The sequence below is a fragment of the Podarcis tiliguerta genome (genome assembly GCF_965153285.1).
Source record: "Podarcis tiliguerta genome assembly, chromosome: 2".
NCBI lineage: Eukaryota > Metazoa > Chordata > Lepidosauria > Squamata > Lacertidae > Podarcis > Podarcis tiliguerta.
Window position 1 is genome coordinate 81,067,601 of NC_139535.1, and position 19,664 is coordinate 81,087,264.

The 19,664-nt window shown below is 50.6% G+C and overlaps 1 protein-coding gene across 4 annotated transcripts in view; it reads right to left on the reverse strand.

Moving 5' to 3' along the window:
- Positions 1-19,664, reverse strand: part of CAMSAP3 (calmodulin regulated spectrin associated protein family member 3) — a 45,332-nt gene that overhangs the window by 11,920 nt on the left and 13,748 nt on the right. The window contains exons 2-9 of one of the 4 annotated variants that reach the window (XM_083429663.1): positions 14,160-14,425; positions 7,346-7,480; positions 5,488-5,586; positions 4,812-4,844; positions 3,765-3,812; positions 1,898-2,036; positions 1,606-1,745; positions 966-1,059 (exon numbers count right to left, since the gene is read on the reverse strand). In XM_083429663.1, the coding sequence (XP_083285789.1) occupies positions 966-1,059; positions 1,606-1,745; positions 1,898-2,036; positions 3,765-3,812; positions 4,812-4,844; positions 5,488-5,586; positions 7,346-7,480; positions 14,160-14,425 (954 nt within the window). The remainder of the gene's footprint in view (positions 1-965; positions 1,060-1,605; positions 1,746-1,897; positions 2,037-3,764; positions 3,813-4,811; positions 4,845-5,487; positions 5,587-7,345; positions 7,481-14,159; positions 14,426-19,664) is intronic. The other 3 variants (XM_083429664.1, XM_083429665.1, XM_083429666.1) reach the window with 3 other exon arrangements.

The window sequence follows — 19,664 nt, forward strand, 5'->3', positions numbered from 1 at the left end:
ACAGACAGAATATGTTTGTTCAATTAATCAGATCAAAGCGACCATAAGGTGTGAAACAAACAAACCAGTCACCTTTGGTTTATACCACGTAATATGGGAGGCATATGCTATACCCTCTTTCCATCTCCCCCTTAAAAGGAAGGGAGGACCTGATCGCCAATTATCTAGTTCAAAATATTGTACGAACTGTAACAGATAACTTGTGGAAGACAAATTTCCTAAGGCTTTAAGAGAAGCTTTTCATTCTCAAAATTAAGAAAAAGCAGGCGCGTGAGCCCCAGATTTGCAAAATGTCTGGAAAGCATGCAACTAGTAATAATGTCTTCAGAAACAATTAGATACAGCTGCAATTAAGATGTTCTGCACTTCTTCCTTTCTCTCCCCATGTCGACTGTGCTCCCTCCTCTACTCTAATTATCCCAACAGCATTCCATATACTTCAAAAATCAAAATTCTCACGTTCAAAAGTATACAATTTATTATTTATTTTTTTTGCCATACATGCTACAATTATTAATTGGGGGTGGGTGTTAAGTTATTCGGGAGTTGGGGGAGGTAGGTTGGGTTTTTCTGCCTGCTCAGCACAATGGAAATTATCAGCACATAGTATACCAAATACAAGAGTCTGCCCATAATGAATGTACCGACAAGTATCTTGCAATACTACACACCAAAAACAGCACAGCTCTGCAGGCTGGAAAAGGGCTGCCTCACTCCTATCCTGGGTTAGTTGCTCCTCAAGCTAACTGCTACCACTAAGGTATGGAGGGTGGGGGCAGCCATATCTCCAGCATCCTTAGCATCTTCAGGCAGGTCAGGGGGAAAGGCTCTGGACCTGAAACCCCAGAGAGCCACTAGCAGGCAGTTTACACACAACAAGGAGCAAGCTGAAGCAGTACGAGCCCGTGAACCTGGGCAGCTTCCTGGGTGCCACAGACATACAAGCACACCTGCCACCTTCTTACCTTGAAGTCCAGGCAGCTCCTTTGGGTGCACAAAGTCAGGCTTAAGCACCTCAAAGCACAGGAACAACTCTGCCAGGAACACCCCGACGTTTATCTGGGGAGGAAGGGCAATGAGTTAGCCAAATAGTCTCTGGAGGAAGCAGCCTTCATTCCCCTCACTTAGCCAGAGTTGGGTCCAGAGAACAAGGGGAAGGAGAGGACCTAGTCTCTGCTCCACCATCTCCATCTGCAGGTAGCACTCCTGAGAAGAACTCTTCCTGGTGCCTACAACGTCTCTCTCCTGACCCACCGCAATCCCCGCCCCCAGCACTGCCCTGCCACCCACTGCAGAAGGGCCTCATTGTTCTTGCACGATCAGCCTCCAATTAGTGCAGCCGGAGGCCTCAGCCAAGGCTCATTAGGGCCAAGGCAGGCTGGACGCTCAGACCAAACACTAATCCCCACTTGCTCCACATGAGCAGCCACACGGGGCACGGAGCAAGGCTTCCGTCTGCCGTGCCAGGGCTCCTTGCAAGCAGCTCCTCAGCCCCTGAAGCTCTCAGGGCTTCCCTTACTGCAGCCAGGACAGCCATGTTTTTATCTCTAGAGGTACAGAGGGGCTGGAGGACTGCCCCACCTCCTGCCCAGTCCCAGCACTCACCCTCAGCATAGGCGGCATGTACAGCAGGTCCTCCAAGGAGAGGAAGCAGGAGCCGCCCAAATAGTCCGCAGAGAAGCCCTGGATCAGCTGCAGGTTGTACAGGCTGTCTGCCACCGACATGGTCTCCTTCAGGCACACGTCTACCGGGCAAGGGAAGCACACAATAGCCATCAGCGTGCGGGGTGCATTCGTATGCACACACATGTGCGAGTGGAAGCAATGCACACACAACGGCTGCAAGCTCCGAGCAGCTGCCCCATCCCTCCACCCGGGACCCAGAGCACCGACTCACCCTCGAGGCGCACAATCTGGGGGCAGTAGTAATGGATGGTGGCAGCAATGGCGCCCCCGCTGGCCAGGTCCTTCATGCCAGTGATGGCAGGGAAGCAGGGAGTCTGCTTGGGCAGCGCCTTGTCCTTCCGATAGCGGATCTGTGCAGGGCAGAAACACAGGAGGAAGTCAACACAGCGACAGAAGGAGCCGGTCCCCACACGAGGGACACTAGAAAAAGCCTGAAGAATGCACCCCCTGCCTCCTCTCGGTCCAGGGCCTCACACCCTAAGCTCCTCCATCCCACCCTCAACTTCACCACCATGCAGAAGCCCTCATGAAATTCTCCCTGGGAATACCCAGGGGGTGAAGAACCAGCCAAGATTAACACCCTCTTTCCCACCCCAAGAATGTGTGTGCACAAAATACGACACCTCCCCCACCCCGCCCCAATACCAAGAGCAAAGTGCATGCTGGGAGGGTGGCAAAGGATATAAAGCGGGGGTGGGGGGGCGCAAGCGAGTCCCTCGAAGGCACAAGTCCCTCTGTGTCAGCCAAGGAGGAGAAAAGCAGGAGGGAAGTGAGGAGGAAGCAGCCAGCATAGGAGGAGAAAAGGAGACACTCTCCCTTCTGTAGCAGCTCTGAGTGACCCCCAAGACCAGCTGCCAGCTCCCCTCACTCTCCCCACCACACAAATGTTCCAAGGGGAGGTTCTGGCCTAGTGCTAGGCCCAGTGGGCTGCAGCGCCACAATGGCTGTGAGGGGATGCTAAATGGGGGGGGGGGGGTCGGGGGTCTGCCCTGGGCAGGAGAGAAGACAGAGGAGCCAGCAAGTCAGTCCTGCTAAATAACTGCATTTCCCACTCCAAGGAAACATGCTTGTCCTCACCCCAGGACACAGCAGACAAGACAACAAAAGGCAGCCCCCACACCAGAGACACACACAGAGCAGGGCAGGCCGTGCGCAGACATTGCACAGGGCAAAGGAGGGGGTGCACAGACAGACAAACAGGCACAGACACCCAGCAGGCCAGCAAAAAATAAAAAAGGGTGGGGAGAAAAAAAAGAGAGAGGCAAATGGGGCACCTCCATTCCTGCTGCAATGAGCTGGAGGGAGGTTTCAGGGGGAAAGGGCCATGTCCCTGGGGATGGGAAAGAGTTGGCCGTAGACAGCAAGCTCTGGAGACCAGCTTGACAGATGCTCTACCCCTTCCTCCACCACTGCTGAAGCCAGGAATTAATGGAGCAAGCCTCCCCCCCCACTCACCACCTGCCAGCCCAGGAGAGACCCCAAAGGAACCAAGGGAGGAGGTGGTCACCTGGCCCCAGAGGCCAAAACAGGTCAACTCTCAACACAGCAGGAGTTTTGGTGGGCAGTGGTGGTAATGAGAGGGTTTGTGCTGATGGCTGCACCCACATCTTTCCCTTCCTGACACCTTACAGCTCTAGAGAGAAAAGTCGGTAGATGCCCCCACACTAAACGTCCTAAAATAGAACGAAAACCAGAGTGTCTAACAAAAACAAGAAATGCAGCCCCGGATTTCTGCAGGCTCTGGAAAGGCAAGGGGCTGATTGTGTTTGGAGGGTGAGCAATGAGAAGAGGCAAACTCCCAAGAACTGAGGGCAAATGGCAGGTCTCTTGTGGGCATTGGAGGCAGCTCTTGGTTGCTCTGAACGTGGAGGGAGGAGGACCCTGGGAAATGTCCACAGCGGAGAGGGAAGCTCGCCTCTCCAAGCCCCAGGCAAGTTGGCAGCTTGTGGGGCAGGGGAGAAAGGCGGCCCAGGCCCATTGCAGCAGGAACGGCCCGAAGTCCTAGAAAACAGCAACCCGGGTGGATGGCAAGGTGGTGCAGGCGGGCGGTGGGAGGCACGCGCCGACGGATACATTACCACAGGAGGCTTATTCCCCGACTCCTTCAAACAAAAAGCGATGGCATGCTGGATGCAATAGCAAAGAAAAGAGAGAGCCTGATCAATGCACCCGCAAGGAGGGAGGAGAGAGGAGGAAAGGGCTGCTGCTGCTGCCTCGCAAGGCTGGGGAACAGGGTAGGGGTAGGGGGTTGCAGGAAAGGCCTAGCCAAGGCCTAGCTTTCTGCCTGGGGTGATTAAAGCCTCCCCAGCATGCACCTGGGGCTCCCAAGAGAGCCCTCTCGCCCCACACTCCTGAACACTAAACGCAATGTAGCATCCAGGCCTAAGTTCGGACTAGTCCGCACTCTGGGCTGCACTGAGTACAGCTGGGCAGCAAGCAAATGGCGGGTTGAGGGGGAGGGGGACAGAAGGCAACACAGAAGGGGGGAATAAAGGAATGTCGTGTAACTAGCATGCTGTTCCTACTTGGCAGCTCCAGGCATGAGCTGCCCTGCTCTGGCTGTCTCTTAACCCCTCTGCACAAATGAAAACCGGGGCTTCTCGGTTGATCTCTGAGGCAGTCCCTCTTGCCTGTCCGTTAGACCCCAGGGCACCTGTAACCCCAAGGAGGTTGCGTTATTCAGGGCAGGAAGAAGAGATCCGTTAAGCACCCACCGCCACCGCCAGAACCCAACCCTCATGTGCCCCAACACGCGGAGCTAAGAGAGAGCAAAGCAGGAGCGGGTTGCGGAGGGAAGGGAGATGAGAACAAAGGATGCTGGGATATACCAGCATCCCAGCAGCTGGTGTCTCATGTGGGAACACGCCTCCTCCTCCTCCTCCTCCCGGGACAGGGTCCCCTCTGCCCTCAAAGTCTCCCCAAAGTTCAGGCAGGTGCCCATCCCACAGGGAGCAGGGCAATGTCGTCCCCTCAGCCTTTCCCTCACTGAAACACACACACACACACACTCAGGTATCTCTGCTCCAAGGTCCTAAATCCCCAGCATCCTTTGCTCTGGGTCCCCCTGGCATGCAGCGCAGGAGCCAAAAGCAGCAGGGAGATAATAAGTAAAGCCACCCACTTACAGGAACCAGTTTCCAGTACCACCTTGTGGGACACTGAAGCAGAGGAAAAGATGCAGAAAAAGACAGCTCTGTCACATAACACACCGTGACGGTATCGCACTCGCAGCACAGAAAGCCGAAGGGGCAGCTTGGGCTGGGATGAGGCCTCGTCGGTGGGCCCATCGGGAACATGAACGGGGCAGCTTCTCAGGCAGGCAACCTGCCTCCGCCCCCCTCAATATGGTCTGACCGCTCTGGCCAACAGAGCCAGTGAGCCAGCCCCACAGAATGGATTTGGGGGAGAAGTCAAGGATCTCTGGTTGCCCACAAAGCAAGGACAAAGCAGACAAAGGCCACCTCACAGGAGGAGGGTGAAGCAGCAGATTTACAAGGGGGAGAGGTAGGGAATCCTTGGGGTGCAGGGAGTTCCCAAACATAAGCTAGAGTTGGGGGGCGGGGAGTCAGTCAGAAGGGAGGAAGCGGATTCTATCTTCGAAGGAAAGAGCGGGAGGGAAAGGGTGTGGCTTGTACACAGAACAGAGCCGGCATGGATAAAGCCACCCTTCCGTCGCCACGCTTTAGCTACTGGGGCAGGGCCCACAAATGGCCTCCCTCCCTCCCACTCCAGCTACGCCACAAGTCCAGGCTCCCTCCCTGCTCCATTCAGAAGGAAGCTGCACGAGGCAAGCAAACGCACCTTGGGACCGCTGTTGGAGGCCTGGGTCTGGCCGTCTGTTCCTGGAGCAGCCCGCTGAGTGCATTCCTGCTCGCTGCTTTGCTGTATCTTGTGGATGATCTGGAGGGAGGAAGCAAGGAGCATGCCGTTGCTGTTTTTTGTTTTGCTTTTTATAAATACAGTCATACCTTGGAAGTTCCGTTCCAGACGTCCGTTCAACTTCCAAAGCATTCAAAAACCAAAGCATGGCTTCTGATTGTCTTCCTGCAGCCAATCAGAAGCCCCGTTGGATGTTCAGCTTCCAAAAATAGTTTGCAAACCGGAACAGGCATTTCTGGGTTTACGGCATTTGGGAGCTACCATACTGTTCTGTCTATTAGACGCCCCCATGTATAAGACCCTCCCCCCTATTTTGGGGGACTTAATTTTAAGAAAATGAGGGGAGATGGCTCAAAGTTGTTGAGCCTCTCCCCCCATGCAGCTGTGGGCAGGAAACACTCCCTAGATCATTTCCCGCACACAGGTAGGGAGTGTTTCCCTCACGCATCAGCATCGAGGGAAGTTGTGCTCTAACCAGCCAGCAGGTTGGCCAGAGGGCACCTTCCCCTGATGCTACTGTGCGCATGGGAAACGATCCAAGGAGTGCTTCCCATGCGCAGCGGCATCAGGGGAAGCTGCGTGCCGCCAGCCAGTGCCCCCAGATCGCTCCCTGTAGGCAGCAGCATCTCCCCCCATGCCACTATCCATGTACTGGACGACCTTGGACATGATTTTTGTGTCAAAAAGCCTCATCCAATACACGGGAAAATACAGTAAGCTGTTCCAAAACCAAGGTATGACTGTATTTTTATTGATTGTTTTTTCAGCACAGGATATAATAAAAGTCAAACTAATTTAAATAAAAGATATTTTTAAAAAATGTATTGGGAAGAGGCACACACACCTTACCAATCCCTGCACATCCCACCCCCAGACCACTTTAAGGTGCTGAAGGTCCCTCCTCTGCTATTCTCCTCTCCTTCCCAAACAGGTCATGTTATACGTGTCTCCAAAAACATGACTGCCTTCCTGAGTCCAGGCCAAAAAGAGAGATAAATGACTTGTGGCACCTTATTAAAGATGACAAATGTGTTACAGGGATAAACTTTCATGGATTAGAGATCCCTTTATCAGATGCACGAAGTTAATCCCCCATTGGCATGTGGGTGTAAAAAAACTTTTGTTGGAAAGGAAAGGGCAATGAAATGCAACTCCACTTGAGCTTAAATGTACGCAAAGTAAGCCCAGCACCCCTTCACAACAGCAGCAAATTGGTGATAGAATGAAAAGGGCCGGAAAAGAATCAAGCAACTGCCCCTTTTGTTTAATATTTTATCCCAAGTTTCTATGAGGTCATATTCAAAACCAATGAAAAAACTATGTTTATTATCCTGCCCCTATCCTTTGGGCTCCAGGTGAGATTTTATAGCAATTTTTAGTAGGATAAATCTATGTCCCCTAAGGGCTCACAAATTGTAAGTAATCCATCCAAACCATTTTACTCCAACCTCACATTTTCCGTGTCAGAGGTTGGACAGTGCAGCTGGGCATGGACTAGTGCAGATGTGGAGAACCTCTGGCCCTCCAGATATTGCTGAACTACAACTACAACCATCACTGGCCACTGGCTATCCTTGCAGGGGCTGATGGGAGTTGTAGTTGACCTCTAGAGGAATAAAGGTTCCTGGAGTAGAGAATCAAACAAACTTGCTGTGTGAATAAAGTGGGACATTAACTCTATGCCCACCTAAGTAATCTGGAGGAAGCACAAATATCAAGAATAGCTGATTGATTGATTGATTGATTGATTGATTGATTGATTGGTAAATAAATAAGGTACCATGTCTATCCAGTGCAGAAGTTTCTGGTCCCAGGAGATGGCTGCCAGATCAGTGCCTGGCGTAACACTGAGTGAGCTGGTGGCTTCCAACGCAAACGCTGTCATCAGTGAGTCAATCAATGCCAGGTGCGCACCCTGTACGTGTGGCAAGGAAGAGAGAGACAAGTTAGGCAACCTGTGTTCAGCCACGAGGGTATCCTTACCCCACAAATGGAGCCAGGCACATAGTTGGTGCCACCCCTAGGTGTGAGATTACACAGGAAAAGGGAGAACTATCTTCCCATTGATGCTGGGACAGGTGCAAGCAAGCTCCATCATTCCTCAGGATGAATTGCCAAGTTCTCCCTGCTTCCTAAAGTTCAGAGACGCAGATCAACTACTGTATTTTTCGCTCTATAAGATGCACCAGACCCCAAGACGCACCTAGTTTTTGGAGGAGGAAAACAAGAAAAAATATATTCTGAATCTCAGAAGCCAGAAGTGCAAGAGGGATCGCTGCGCAGTGAAAGCAGCAATCCCTCTTGCTGTTCTGGCTTCAGGGATAGCTGTGCAGCCTGCATTCGCTCCATAAGACATGCACACATTTCCCCTTACTTTTTAGGAGGGAAAAGGTGAGTCTTATAGAGCAAAAAATACGGTATGTTCTGCTCTCCTATCACAGGGCAACAGGCTAGCCCTCCATGGCATAAGCTGCTTTCTCCAGTGTAATAAAGCACACAGAGTGTCGGGGGCATGCTGGAAGGACAGCGTCTTGGCTGGGGTGAATAAGCAGAATGAATGGAGTTACCAGCAGATGCAGGCTGGCAGCACGTAGATGTATTTACTCTGGAAGTGCATACTCGATTCTGACCAAACTAAGCTTCCTGGTGTATATTTTGCTCTAGGGGGCTTAGTTTAGTCAGAATCTAGTATACACTTTCAGAGTTAATGCTAAATACATTACTTCTGGTAAATGAGCCACCATAGTTGCTAGAGGGCTGTGCAAATTTGTGTCCTGGGCTTTTTAGCCTCCTCTACCCATGTACTATCTGAAGCCAAAAGGGTGCATTGGTTGCCAGATGTGAAATATATTGGCATTATTTTCAGCTGTCCCACCCCACTACAAGGACTGGAGTCTTGGGCCAGATCATGGTAACATGAGAATCCCCCTTGCTGTGCCCGACTGAGCAAGCTCAGTCCCAGTCTTACACCACAGGAGAGCAGATTAGTTGCCTTAAGCTCTTAATGCTGTTAAGGAGAACCTGGATGAGAGCAGCCTGGGGGCAAAGGTAACATGTGCTAGGTGCAGATATTGGGCTTTATTACCAGCATCGTCATCATGCATGCAGTCTGCCTGCCCCCATGTTTCCCTCCAAATTCTGCATGCAAGATCTCTCAGTGCCCCAAGCCCAGGAACGATGGGTCCAGGAGCAACAGCCTCTTCTGCTTCTGGGCAGGTCTAATAGGATAGCCTACAAGCCAATTATCTCTGCGAAGACCCTAGCAACAATGCCAGCTGCCTTCTGATATTCTAAAGTGGCAGGGGGAGATGGAAGACAGCATCTTTCTTGTTAGGACCCATTTGGAGTCCACAGTGGACTTGCAGTGGTTGACAAAGGTCACAGTTGTGATGTACAGACATGGGGAGAGAAGCAGCAGATAGAACATTAGACTGGAAGACCCAAAATTGTCTGTGGTCTCTCCAAGCAAAGCTGAAATCCTTCTAGCCAAGAGGTTTAAGCAGGTGGGATAAACTTGAGCCACTTCCTATGGAAATATAAAGGAAGGTCCCAGGCCCTGAATAATGGTACTTTTGTCTGTTAAGCTCCTGAACAGAAAATGTGACAGGGAACTCCCCCTCCTACAACCTCACCCCCATGGCAGAAGCAGCACTAGAAGATTTTCTGCCAGCAGGGATCTGCTAACAAGAAATGGGAAAAAGTGAAGTCTCTGCTGAGTCAAGGGGGGAGGGGAATATCCAACGCAGCATAAAGTGAATGTTCCATCAGCACGGGGATTTTTGCTTGTGCAACGGAATGTTCTTCCCCTCTCCTCCCCCTGCAAAGCTGTTCCAGGGGTTTCTCCAACCCTCTGGAATAGATTTAGGGAGGGTGCACGGCACATGCAAGGCAAAGGTGGTAGTGGTAGAAGCCCAGTTGCCCAAGTGGAAATCCTTGTGCCAACAGGACAACTGAATACTGCTCAAGGCTTGCCTCACAACGATATGAGGGTGGACAGTTTATACAATCAGCTAAATTCATGTGATGAAGGTTTCTCTGGACTGTACCTCTTCAGGCTGCATGGAAGGAATTGCAAGTCTGAAGCCTTTTCACCACAAAAATAAAATGTTGAACTAATGAAACTAGACCAAAGGTAGCCAATGTGTGGCCTTCCAGAGATGCTGCTGGACTACACCTCCCATTATCCCTGACCACTGGCCATCCTAGTTGGGTCTGATGGAAGTTGGAGACCAACATCACTTGGAGGGCTAAAGGTTCTCTGCTCCTGGACTAAACTGAACTCTTCTCCCTGACATGCTCATTCTCTACATGCAGGTATGGGATCAGCATTCAAAAAGGGACAAACTTTGCTACTCAGTTCTGGCCAAACTAGTGCAACCTGCACAAAGTTTTTACTGAAACCCCTGCCTGAACAAGTTATGGAAAGTCAGCACACAACTGTAAAATGCAATGAAAACTCCCACCCATCTTTAATGCAGATCCTAGGACCCAAGTTTTGTCATCAAATAAAACTTACTGCTACCATGGCAAACGTTTTAAGAATAGGCTATGTAGTCACACAAACACCACATGTCTGTTTGGTTATTCAAATGACTACAGCTCTAGCCTGATCCAGGAATGGGGTTTTTTTGTGAGGAGGTGGGTTCAAAGGAAGAAGAGCAGGAGTATCAAAATGTGAGTTCACTGAGTGCCCAACAGCAACTGGGTCCTTGCAAGCAAAAGGCAGCAAGCAGGCCAGATGCAGGCCTCTAGGTACACCACACCCAGCCCTTCCTGGCAGCCTGATTTTCTGCACCAGCAGAGCGGGAACTGAAGCAGAGGAAAAAGCTGTTGACTCGACAGTGAATCAAGCTTGGGTGTTAATGGGGCGCTCGTACTTGGGAGACAGAGAGAGAATAATGCAGAATAAGGGATGTGCCAAGCCTGAAGGGAGAAGCCTGAGAACAAGCCTCTCATTCCCCTTCAGAGCTGGGGCCACATCTAGCACACCTCAGGACGGGGGACCTCTGGCTAAAAAACCCTGTTCCCCTGGTTTCTTCTTCCCCTCCTTCAAAGACAAGGCCCAAAACAGACACAGCCACGCTCACTCTAGCTGCTTGGGCCTCAATAAGGCCTTTGTGGGATAAATACACTGAGGCCGTGTCAGACGAGGCCAGGGGAGTCGGATAATAGCCACACTGCTCGGCTCTGGCTCTGATGTCTGCTTTCCAATATCATTGCTGGCAGAAAGCCAACATGGCTGCCACCAGCAGCTCCCTCCACAGAGCAACTAATCCGCTGCTTTGCTCTCCCATACTCTTGGAGTTCAGGGTGTGGCGGCAGCCTAGCTGTGTGCTCTCTAAACATCTTGTCCCATGTGGCGCGCAACCTACACTTTCCTTGGGAGGGGCTCCAAATGCCCGGATCAAAATCAAGAGTCTCCATCATTCTCCTCACCCTCAACCCTGGGCAAAATTAAACCTTCCCTTTACAATTGCTTCCATGGGCACCATTTCCCCAGCACTCAGCTGGGAGCAAGGGAGATAGAGGACACCCCTCCCTCCAGCTAGCTGGCGCTCTCGCCTCTCCTCCCGGCCTTGACAGATTCACCAGAGCAAAATTAATAGCAATCAGAGATACCCGCTCTGCGCGGAGCAATCCCGCCGGGCACCTGCCAGCAGAGCCGCACCAGTAGCGGGGATTCCCCCTCCCCGCCTCCCCCTCCCATTACACAAGCACCAGGCGGAAGAATGATAATTGCTGGGCCCAGGGAGCAGAAATCCCCAAGCCCCCTTTCTGGGCTTTAACAATTTGTACATCCTTCCTAGTGCTGGCTTTGTGTTGCTTCCCCCATATTCCAGGTCTTCCTTTGCTCCACCGCAAAAGCAAACTCCCCCCCCCCCCAAAAAAAAAATTTGTTTATTTGCTTTTCTGTTTTTGCCATCAACACATATTCTGTTACATGCATGCACAAAACGAAAAGACAAACAATAGCATGCTTATAAAACATAAACATGTACTAATAATAGTAACACACACACACACACATATATATATATTCTTCCAAGCTGTTTAAACGCTATATATATTTACTTTTACTTCCCTTCCACTCTTCCCTTGGTTTCCTAGCATTTTAACTGAGTTTTCTTTCATTTGCCACCTCCTTTGTTGCCAGTGTATCCATTTGGAATTCTCATATCAACACCTCAACAATTTTCATTTTTAAAATCCCTCATACACAGTGGGGTGGGCTTCGGTGTGAGGGACAGACAGACTCCAACCTCAGCCTCCTTCTAACCCCCCTCTCTCTTCTCACACACTTCTTGCCTTTCACACCTAAATAAGTGTACGGTTCCCACCCTTCACGGCTCTCTTTTCTGTTTTCTTGCAGAGGGGAGAGGGAGACACCCACAGTGTTTCCCAACCACATCCCCTCCTCACAACAGCCCTTCCTGAAAATAGATAAACTGGAAAGGGAGATAGGATGTGGAGTTGTCAGCTATTGCAGATAAGTTTCCCCAAGTTCACTTATTATTGCTCAACCCCACACACACTCCGAGCTGGCTAGTTATAGATGCTTCTAAAAAGGGACACACAAAGCCAGGACCCTGTTTCACCCCTGCAACAGTAAACCAGAACAAACAAACAAAAAAGCACCCTTCATTCTAGGATATTATGCTGTTCTCCCTCCTTCTTAGGATTTGCTATGCTACAAACCACTAAGGTCCCACCCAAGTTAAAGGAAACCTGAATTCCCATGTGCTTGTGTACAAGTGAAAAGGGACTAGCAGCTTGTACAGAGGACCTTCCTTCTCACAGGTGTACAGATGTTTGTGCCTGCCAGGCCTTAGACCAACAGTAAATAACTTCCTTTGCCAGCAGAGGGTCCCTGGTTCAATCCTTGGGAGTCTCCAGGGAAGGAAGAACCTTTGGAGTGCTGCTACCAGTCAGTGTAAACAACACTCAGCTGGCGGGACCAGTGGCCTCATCTGGCATGAGGCAGATGTTCCTAATGCTGGCCATCTAACCTTTAGAGTGCTGTGGCCCATCTTGTCTTCTTGATAATATCAGCACTTTACAAACCAAGGGGGTTTCGAAGGGAGCAACAGGAGGCTTCAGCTTCCCAAGAGGGAGAGTCAAAAGACCTTAGGGTGGGGGGGGGGGTAGAAAGAAACTTCTCCTGTCTTTAGCCACACCTCAGCCCTCCCCACCCACAGAGAGATGAGGGAAGGGGTTCCCACGGGGTGGCTGGGATCTAAGCTTGTAAAGGCTCCACCCTGAAGCTGTGGCGCCACAGAAGACGCTCCTTGTATTAACAGAGGCAGGCAAGGAGGGAGGGAGGGAGGAGGGAAGGAGTTTTGGGGATTTGTCTGTCACCCTCAGGGCCTCCACCATGCCACTGCACAGGACAGGACAGCGCTGGGGAGAGCAGCATTTACACAAGGCCGTCAACAGGAGCATCGAGCGTCCTCCCCACAATTCAGAGCCTGCCTTTGGGCTGGTGGCAGGGGGATCCTTTCACAGAAAAGCTTTTTCTCCGCCGCCCTCTCCCCCAAACCATCAGTTACATTAAACATATGCCCAGAACAGCCAGTGCTCTTCCTCTGTACAGCAGCGCCCAGCCACTAATGATGCCTTCACCATCCTGGTGCCTTCCAGATGTTGTGGACCACAACTCCCACCAGGCCCAGCCAGCACAGTCGCTGATGGGGAATGGTGGTCCCAAACATCTGGAAAGCACCAGAGCTAGTGAAGCCTGTGCTACTGTCATCGTGATACCAGATCACAGAGCTCCAGGCATATATATATATCTAGGCGATGACTGCACCCATTTGAGCCAACCACATTTCAAAACTACTAAATTCATGCTTCACATTGTGGTTAACTAATATAGACTAATTTTTAATGCTTATGTGGGACTTACATTCCGGGGATCATGCCTAAAGCTAAAATCATGTATTGTCAAAACACCTTGGGTACAATGGCGGGGGGGATTGCCAAAGCCCTTTTTCCTGGACGTCTGCTCCCTTTTCACCTCTTTTTTTATTTTTTGCCAAGTGCATAAAGCTGAATGCACACAAGTTAAATGTGTGCAAGTTGTGGATATCCTGGATAGCCTACCACAAGCGCGGCCTCCCCCACCTCACTGTTGCAGTACAGTGGGGAAACCGACCATGATGAACTTAGCTCTGCTCCTGAATCCTCAAAGAGCAGGTCCTCCAACTCACGTCAGCACAGCCTGCAGTTGTCCACATCTTGCCAGACTCCCAGCTCCCATCACCCCTGACTGCTGGACATGCTAGCAGGGGCCAATGTGTGATGGAGGCCAACAACAACTGAAGAACCGCAAGTTAGCCACCCCCGGATCGTAGCACCCCACTGAAATTTAGAAGGAACAATCCTACCACGTTCATTCTTGGAAAGGCACTAACTGAGCTCCCCACCTCTGCTCCTGGTTTCAGCTGAGAGTTGGAGGGCAATTAATTGCTTTCCACTCTCCAGCAACCAACACCCACTCCAGTTTGAATAAACAGTACACTCCCCCCCCCCTCCTTCTGCAACAGCACCAAGTCAAAATGTTTACCCCTGGGAAGATGCCAAGCTTGTGGACTTACCAGTCTGATTGGTTTGTGGTGCAGATCTGTCTCCTTGATGGGCTTGTCTTGGAAGGTGGGCACCAAGCCACGATGGGCCAGAAGCTGGAGCAAGGCAGCATTGTCCTTGGGGGAAGGGGCACCATCAGCGCCCGATGGCAGGGCCCGGCGCCAGGCACGGCAGTAGATGTCAGACGAATGCAGCAGGCGGATGAGAGGAGGCTTCATGTGCTCCTGTTCATACTGGTCTGTATAGAAGGGTTCACGTAGCTCAGCAGGGATGTGCTCTGTACACACAAAGAGAGAAACAGTCACATTATTCCTTGCACTAAGCAAGCCTCTCTAAAATATCCCATCTGCCTCACAGTATCTTTTGCACACCAACCCCCGGAGCCTCCTGATCCTCAGTACCCTATTAGTTTTCTGTCACCGCTATCTGCCCCAAGTCAGTGAGCTGCAGAGAGTGGATTTTGGTGCAATAAATTCAAGTATAAATCCTCAATCCACCCTGAAGCTCAGACACCAGATCTGCGTCTCCCCACCAATTTGGTGCCCTCCAAAAGTTGTTGGACTACAACTCCCATCAATCACAGCCAGTATGGTCAATGGACAGTAATTATGGGAATTGCAATTCTGGAGGACATCTAAAGGGCACTAGGTTAGGGAAGCCTTGACTATTTTATCCCACAGAAAACTGTTGTGAGAAAAAGATATCCTATGCACGTTGTCCTCCGTCTTCCCGTAATAAAGAATGGGGTAGAAATGCAATGAAAAATTATACCAAGAGAAGAGGTGCTGCAGATATAATGACGTTGTCCCCCTCCAGGGCCTTTTGCTGTCTCTCTCCCCTGTCCCCACAGGCCTGTCTCCAGTGTTAAAGGGGGGAAATAGTTCCACAGATGGAGGTGGGCTCAAGCCCAGGCACAAAACAGGCAGGGGATCCTGAAAAGCCTTCCAAATGTCAAGGCCAGCAGGTGATTCTTAATGATATAGGTTGTCTCTTTTACTCCTCTCAGTCTGGGTGTGGGGGGAATCAGACAAGTTAGAGGCACATACAGTGGACCAAGGCTGCATCAGGGTGAATCCCACCATTCATGACCAGGGCCAGAAGTAGCACCCAGCATCCTCAAAGCAGACAAGAGCCAGCAAACTTTTTCAGCAGGGGGCCAGTCCACTGTCCCTCAGATCTTGTGGGGGACCAGACTATATTTTGGAGGGGGCGGAAATGAACGAATTCCTATGCACCACAAATAACCCAGAGATGCATTTTAAATAAAAGGCCACATTCTACTCATGTAAAAACACAGAGATTCCAGGACTGTCCACAGGCCGGATTTAGAAGGCAATTGGGCCGGATCCAGGCCCCCGGGCCTTAGTTTGCTTACCCATGCTCAAGCAGCTACCAGGCCCAAAGCATCATACCAGGGCCCACCAACATTGCTGTTTGGCCCTCCCACTTACCCAGTCCCTTGGTCACAGATTTATGACAGTACCACCAGCAGCTAGGAATCTAGGGCAGAAAAGCCTCTGGCTGGTCATGGCAAATGAGGGGTAAGTGAGGGCTGGCTGCAGTGCCTGGCACATTCCTGGTCCCTTGCGGACTTACAGTGGAAAGGAAGCTGCCCCTCATTTTGATTTACTCACAGCACATGAGAGTGCCCCAAGTAGTTGGGCTCTGAAGTGGGAAGGGGGGACCTGTGGCCTACAAACATTGCTGGGCTCCCAAAGTCCACCAGCCCCACCAGCATATCCATAGGTCAAGGATGCAGTCCAGCAATGTCTGGGGGTGGGCACAGCTTCCCCAAACTTGCCTTGGCATACCTGGAGGGTAGGCTGGTTAAAGGTTGTTGCACCCTCGTTCCCTTCCTATGGCCAGGTGGACATGCCGATTTCAGGAAGTGGAAGGTTTCCCTGCATGGCCTCTTCCAGCCCTACTCAATGGTTTGGGGGAAACTTACACCAACGACGTCACCTCCCCAAATGTGGAAAGCCAAAACATACTGCACAGATTCATTGCCTGTTAATATACTTTCCCTAATTTATTCCTGGCCTGTCTATAAAGAGCAATAGCTTCTTTAGTCCGCTCTTCCCAAAGCCTTTTCCTTAGTGCTGTCAAGAGCTTAGAACAGAATCAAACATTCCTGATGGCCAAGGCTGGCCATGATGGCATCACAAGTCACCATCTTAGATCACACCCAAGCAAACTGCAAGCCGCATGCAGCCCACTGTGTGTTCCCAAGCTACCCACTCCTAATGCCAATTGAATTTTGCTGAATTTCACTACTGGTGGAAGTATGTAAACTGTGCTACTCACAGCACACCACACAGCTGCTCATTCTGAGGTGGGAGTCGATTATTCTCCTCTGAGCTGAGAAAGAAAGCAAGTATGATACTTGCTAGCCACCACAATTGCTGCTTTCAAAGGATGTGTGCACATATCTCTGTGGTGATATGTACATGTATGTAAGCACCCACCATCGCCGCATGTAGCCTCTGGAGGTAAAAAGATTGTCCATCCCTGGAATAGATATGAGGCAACTAGGGAAAGACTAATCCCTCCTTGTCCTCACATTACAAGTCTCCTGGCATCATAAAACATGCACACACTGGAACAGCATCCCCAGATGGATGCGATTTGGCAACACTTGTGATTTTGAGACAAGGGGTTTCCCCCTTCATGCACTTTCATCTCCACAGCAGAAGCACTGCCTCTTTTGAGCACCTTTCCCCTAGCATGCCAAGAGGAAAAAGGCAGAAGCAAGGAACAGCATGGCTAGGAGCCAGATTCCCTTGAATGCTAGGCGAATGCTCCCAATCTTAGATAAAACCTTACAGGACAGAAGGCAGAGATGGAGCCTCACAGGGGCAGCCTTGGCTGTGCATCCACTGGGGACTTGCACGCAAACAACAAGCCCAACAAGCAAGTGCAGAGCAGACAAATAGCTTGGGGGCACCCACTGCAAGAGCTCTGGCATCCAGCCGTAAGAGGAGGGTATGAATTTCTACCCTGACAACACAATTAACATCAGCAGGCTCAGACACATCCTCCCACTGCAGGCTTACGACAGAAAGGGGACCCGCAATGTTATCACAGCACTATTTCAGGGGGCAGTGGAGTGTCCGGAGGCTTGGAATCCTGTGTTTAGCCTCTGGATTGCAAGAGGCAAATTATATTTAAAGGGTTAAGCGAGAAGTCAGGCCAATTTTTGCTTTGGGAAAGGGGCAGGCCTTTGGAGGAACTGGGAAGCAGACCTCCCACAGGCTCAGTAATAAATGGCAGCGGTACAAGCTTCTCCTTCGGAAACTGTAAGCTCTCTTCCTCCCACTGGGTTTGCGGTACTCTGGCCTGCGGATGGCAGGTATAGGGAAAGCAAGACATCTTAGCGTCTTCCTGACAGGAAGATCATGCCAAGGCTTACACGCACGCGCTCTACCAGCTGTTTCCTCAAGAGGTGAGGCCACGAGACTGGAGATCTACGTGTCAGCTCCTGCCAGTGAGCAGGGCTGGGAGGGGCGGGACATTCCTGAGCGCGCGAGTGTGCAAAGGGGAACAGGTGGAACAGCTTCGCCAGCTGATTCAGCAGCACCTGATCACAGCCACAACTGCACGGGACCAGACTTGTGGCTGCAGTCCCAGCTCCTTTCCCGCCCCATGGCTCAGAGCCCAAACTAACAAAGCCCAGCCACCCCTCCTGGCAGAAAGCCCATCCCACCCACCTCCAAGTCTTCAGGGCATCCAACATTGGGAACAACCTACTTTGGCTGGGAGGGATAAGGAGAGTGGTGGGACACACACAAGTCCCTAGTCAAATCTTTTAGGCTGTGAATAGCACAGCTTCCCTCCCAAGCACAGCTGAACTTGTGGAGGGGGGCACATGTTGTTACAGAGAAATATAGACAGAGCAGGTAACAGAGCTAACAGGGGCCACAGGCCAACGTTGAATTGAAACCTCACAGCATAGAACTGTGGAGCTGGGAGGGACTATGAGGGTCATCTAGCCCAAGCCCCTGCAATGCAGGAATCTTTTGCCCAACATGGGGCTTGAAACCATGACTCTGAGATCAAGTCTCGTGCTCTACCAACTGAGCAATCTGTGAAATGTCTGCCAAAAGGTCCAGCTTTTCATGTGCTCACCAATATTGGCATGGACACTAAGATCATTACCAAACTTCTTGTTGGAGGGGGACAAGCACAAAGCAGAGCCTGCATATAGTAGCCCAGAACCTAAGGGAGTGCGAAGAGGTCAGCCTAGACATGAATGGCTATGTATAATACTCTGGGTCCCTGCCACACAACACACCCACCCCTCATCAATTATTGCCCAAGGCTAGCATGGTTGCTAGTACTGACCCATGTCCTCTCCTGCAACCACAATGGGCGGCTTCTCTGCACAACAGGCAAACCCAATATTTGGGGTGGGGAGTAATGCAGCTCTAAGGATTATGAAGCCAACAGGTTTTACTGTCTCTTAACATTCTCTCCTGGATGCCTTTTCAGCAGTATCCAGAGCTGAGAATTGAAAAGGGATCAGCCCCTTTTCACATGACAGGCGGCAACGACCACTTTCCCACTGCAAATAAACTTAAAATGATGGCAGCTTGCTCACTGCGTAGAACCATTGTCAGTAACTCCATGAGTGGTGTACAGAAATGGACCTGCTCAGCTACAAAGGGAGGAGAGTTTGCTCCAAACCAAGGTTGATCTTTGGAATCTGCATTCCTTACCACACCAGAGGTAAGGGAAGCACAAAGGGGAAAGACTAGATATGGTGAAAGTTAGATAGAACCTGTCACTGAAGCTTCGCAAGAACTCACGTGAAGAATAGCTCAGTCCTGATTCACCAACCTCAAGGGGGATATTATTGTTTTGTACTTCACAATAGATGAAGGGGCTACTTGATAAGGGGGTCTTGCCAGCCTGGGGAAAAATCAGATGTGACATTTGGCACTTGGCTTTAATTCGTGTGGCTGTTAATTTGAAATAAACAGCATGTGCAGAGTTGAACAAAGTTGAATAGAAACCATGGTGGGGGTGGGGAGGGCAGGGGGGTGTTAACCCTTTGTCCCCACTAGGGTACTTACTAGAATCAGGTCCTCACACCTGCTATTGACAATAGAAATAAGGTAGCAAGCAAGGAAGGACTGTGAGGAAAATAGGCATCAAGAGTTTTCTGATTTTTATACAAACCAGATATAGAGAGGGGTTATTTGCTAACTCCAAGCAGGACTGTAGTGGGAGGCAAAGGTTTAAAGCCCCTCTATCTCCCATGCCATGGTCCCAATCTGCGTAGAGTCTTCCCTCCCCACAAAAAGTCATCATTGGCTACTTCTTGTTTTAAAATAAGACATTCAAGTGAACAAATGTCATGTCTAGTTTGCTCTTCACATTAAGATATTAATCTGACACCCAATGAGATGCTAGAAAGGTATAAGCCCAGCTCTCATGACAGGGAGTTACTGTGCCACATAGGCCACTGACTTAATAAAAAGAATCTGAACCATAAAGAGCAGACCAAACAACACAAG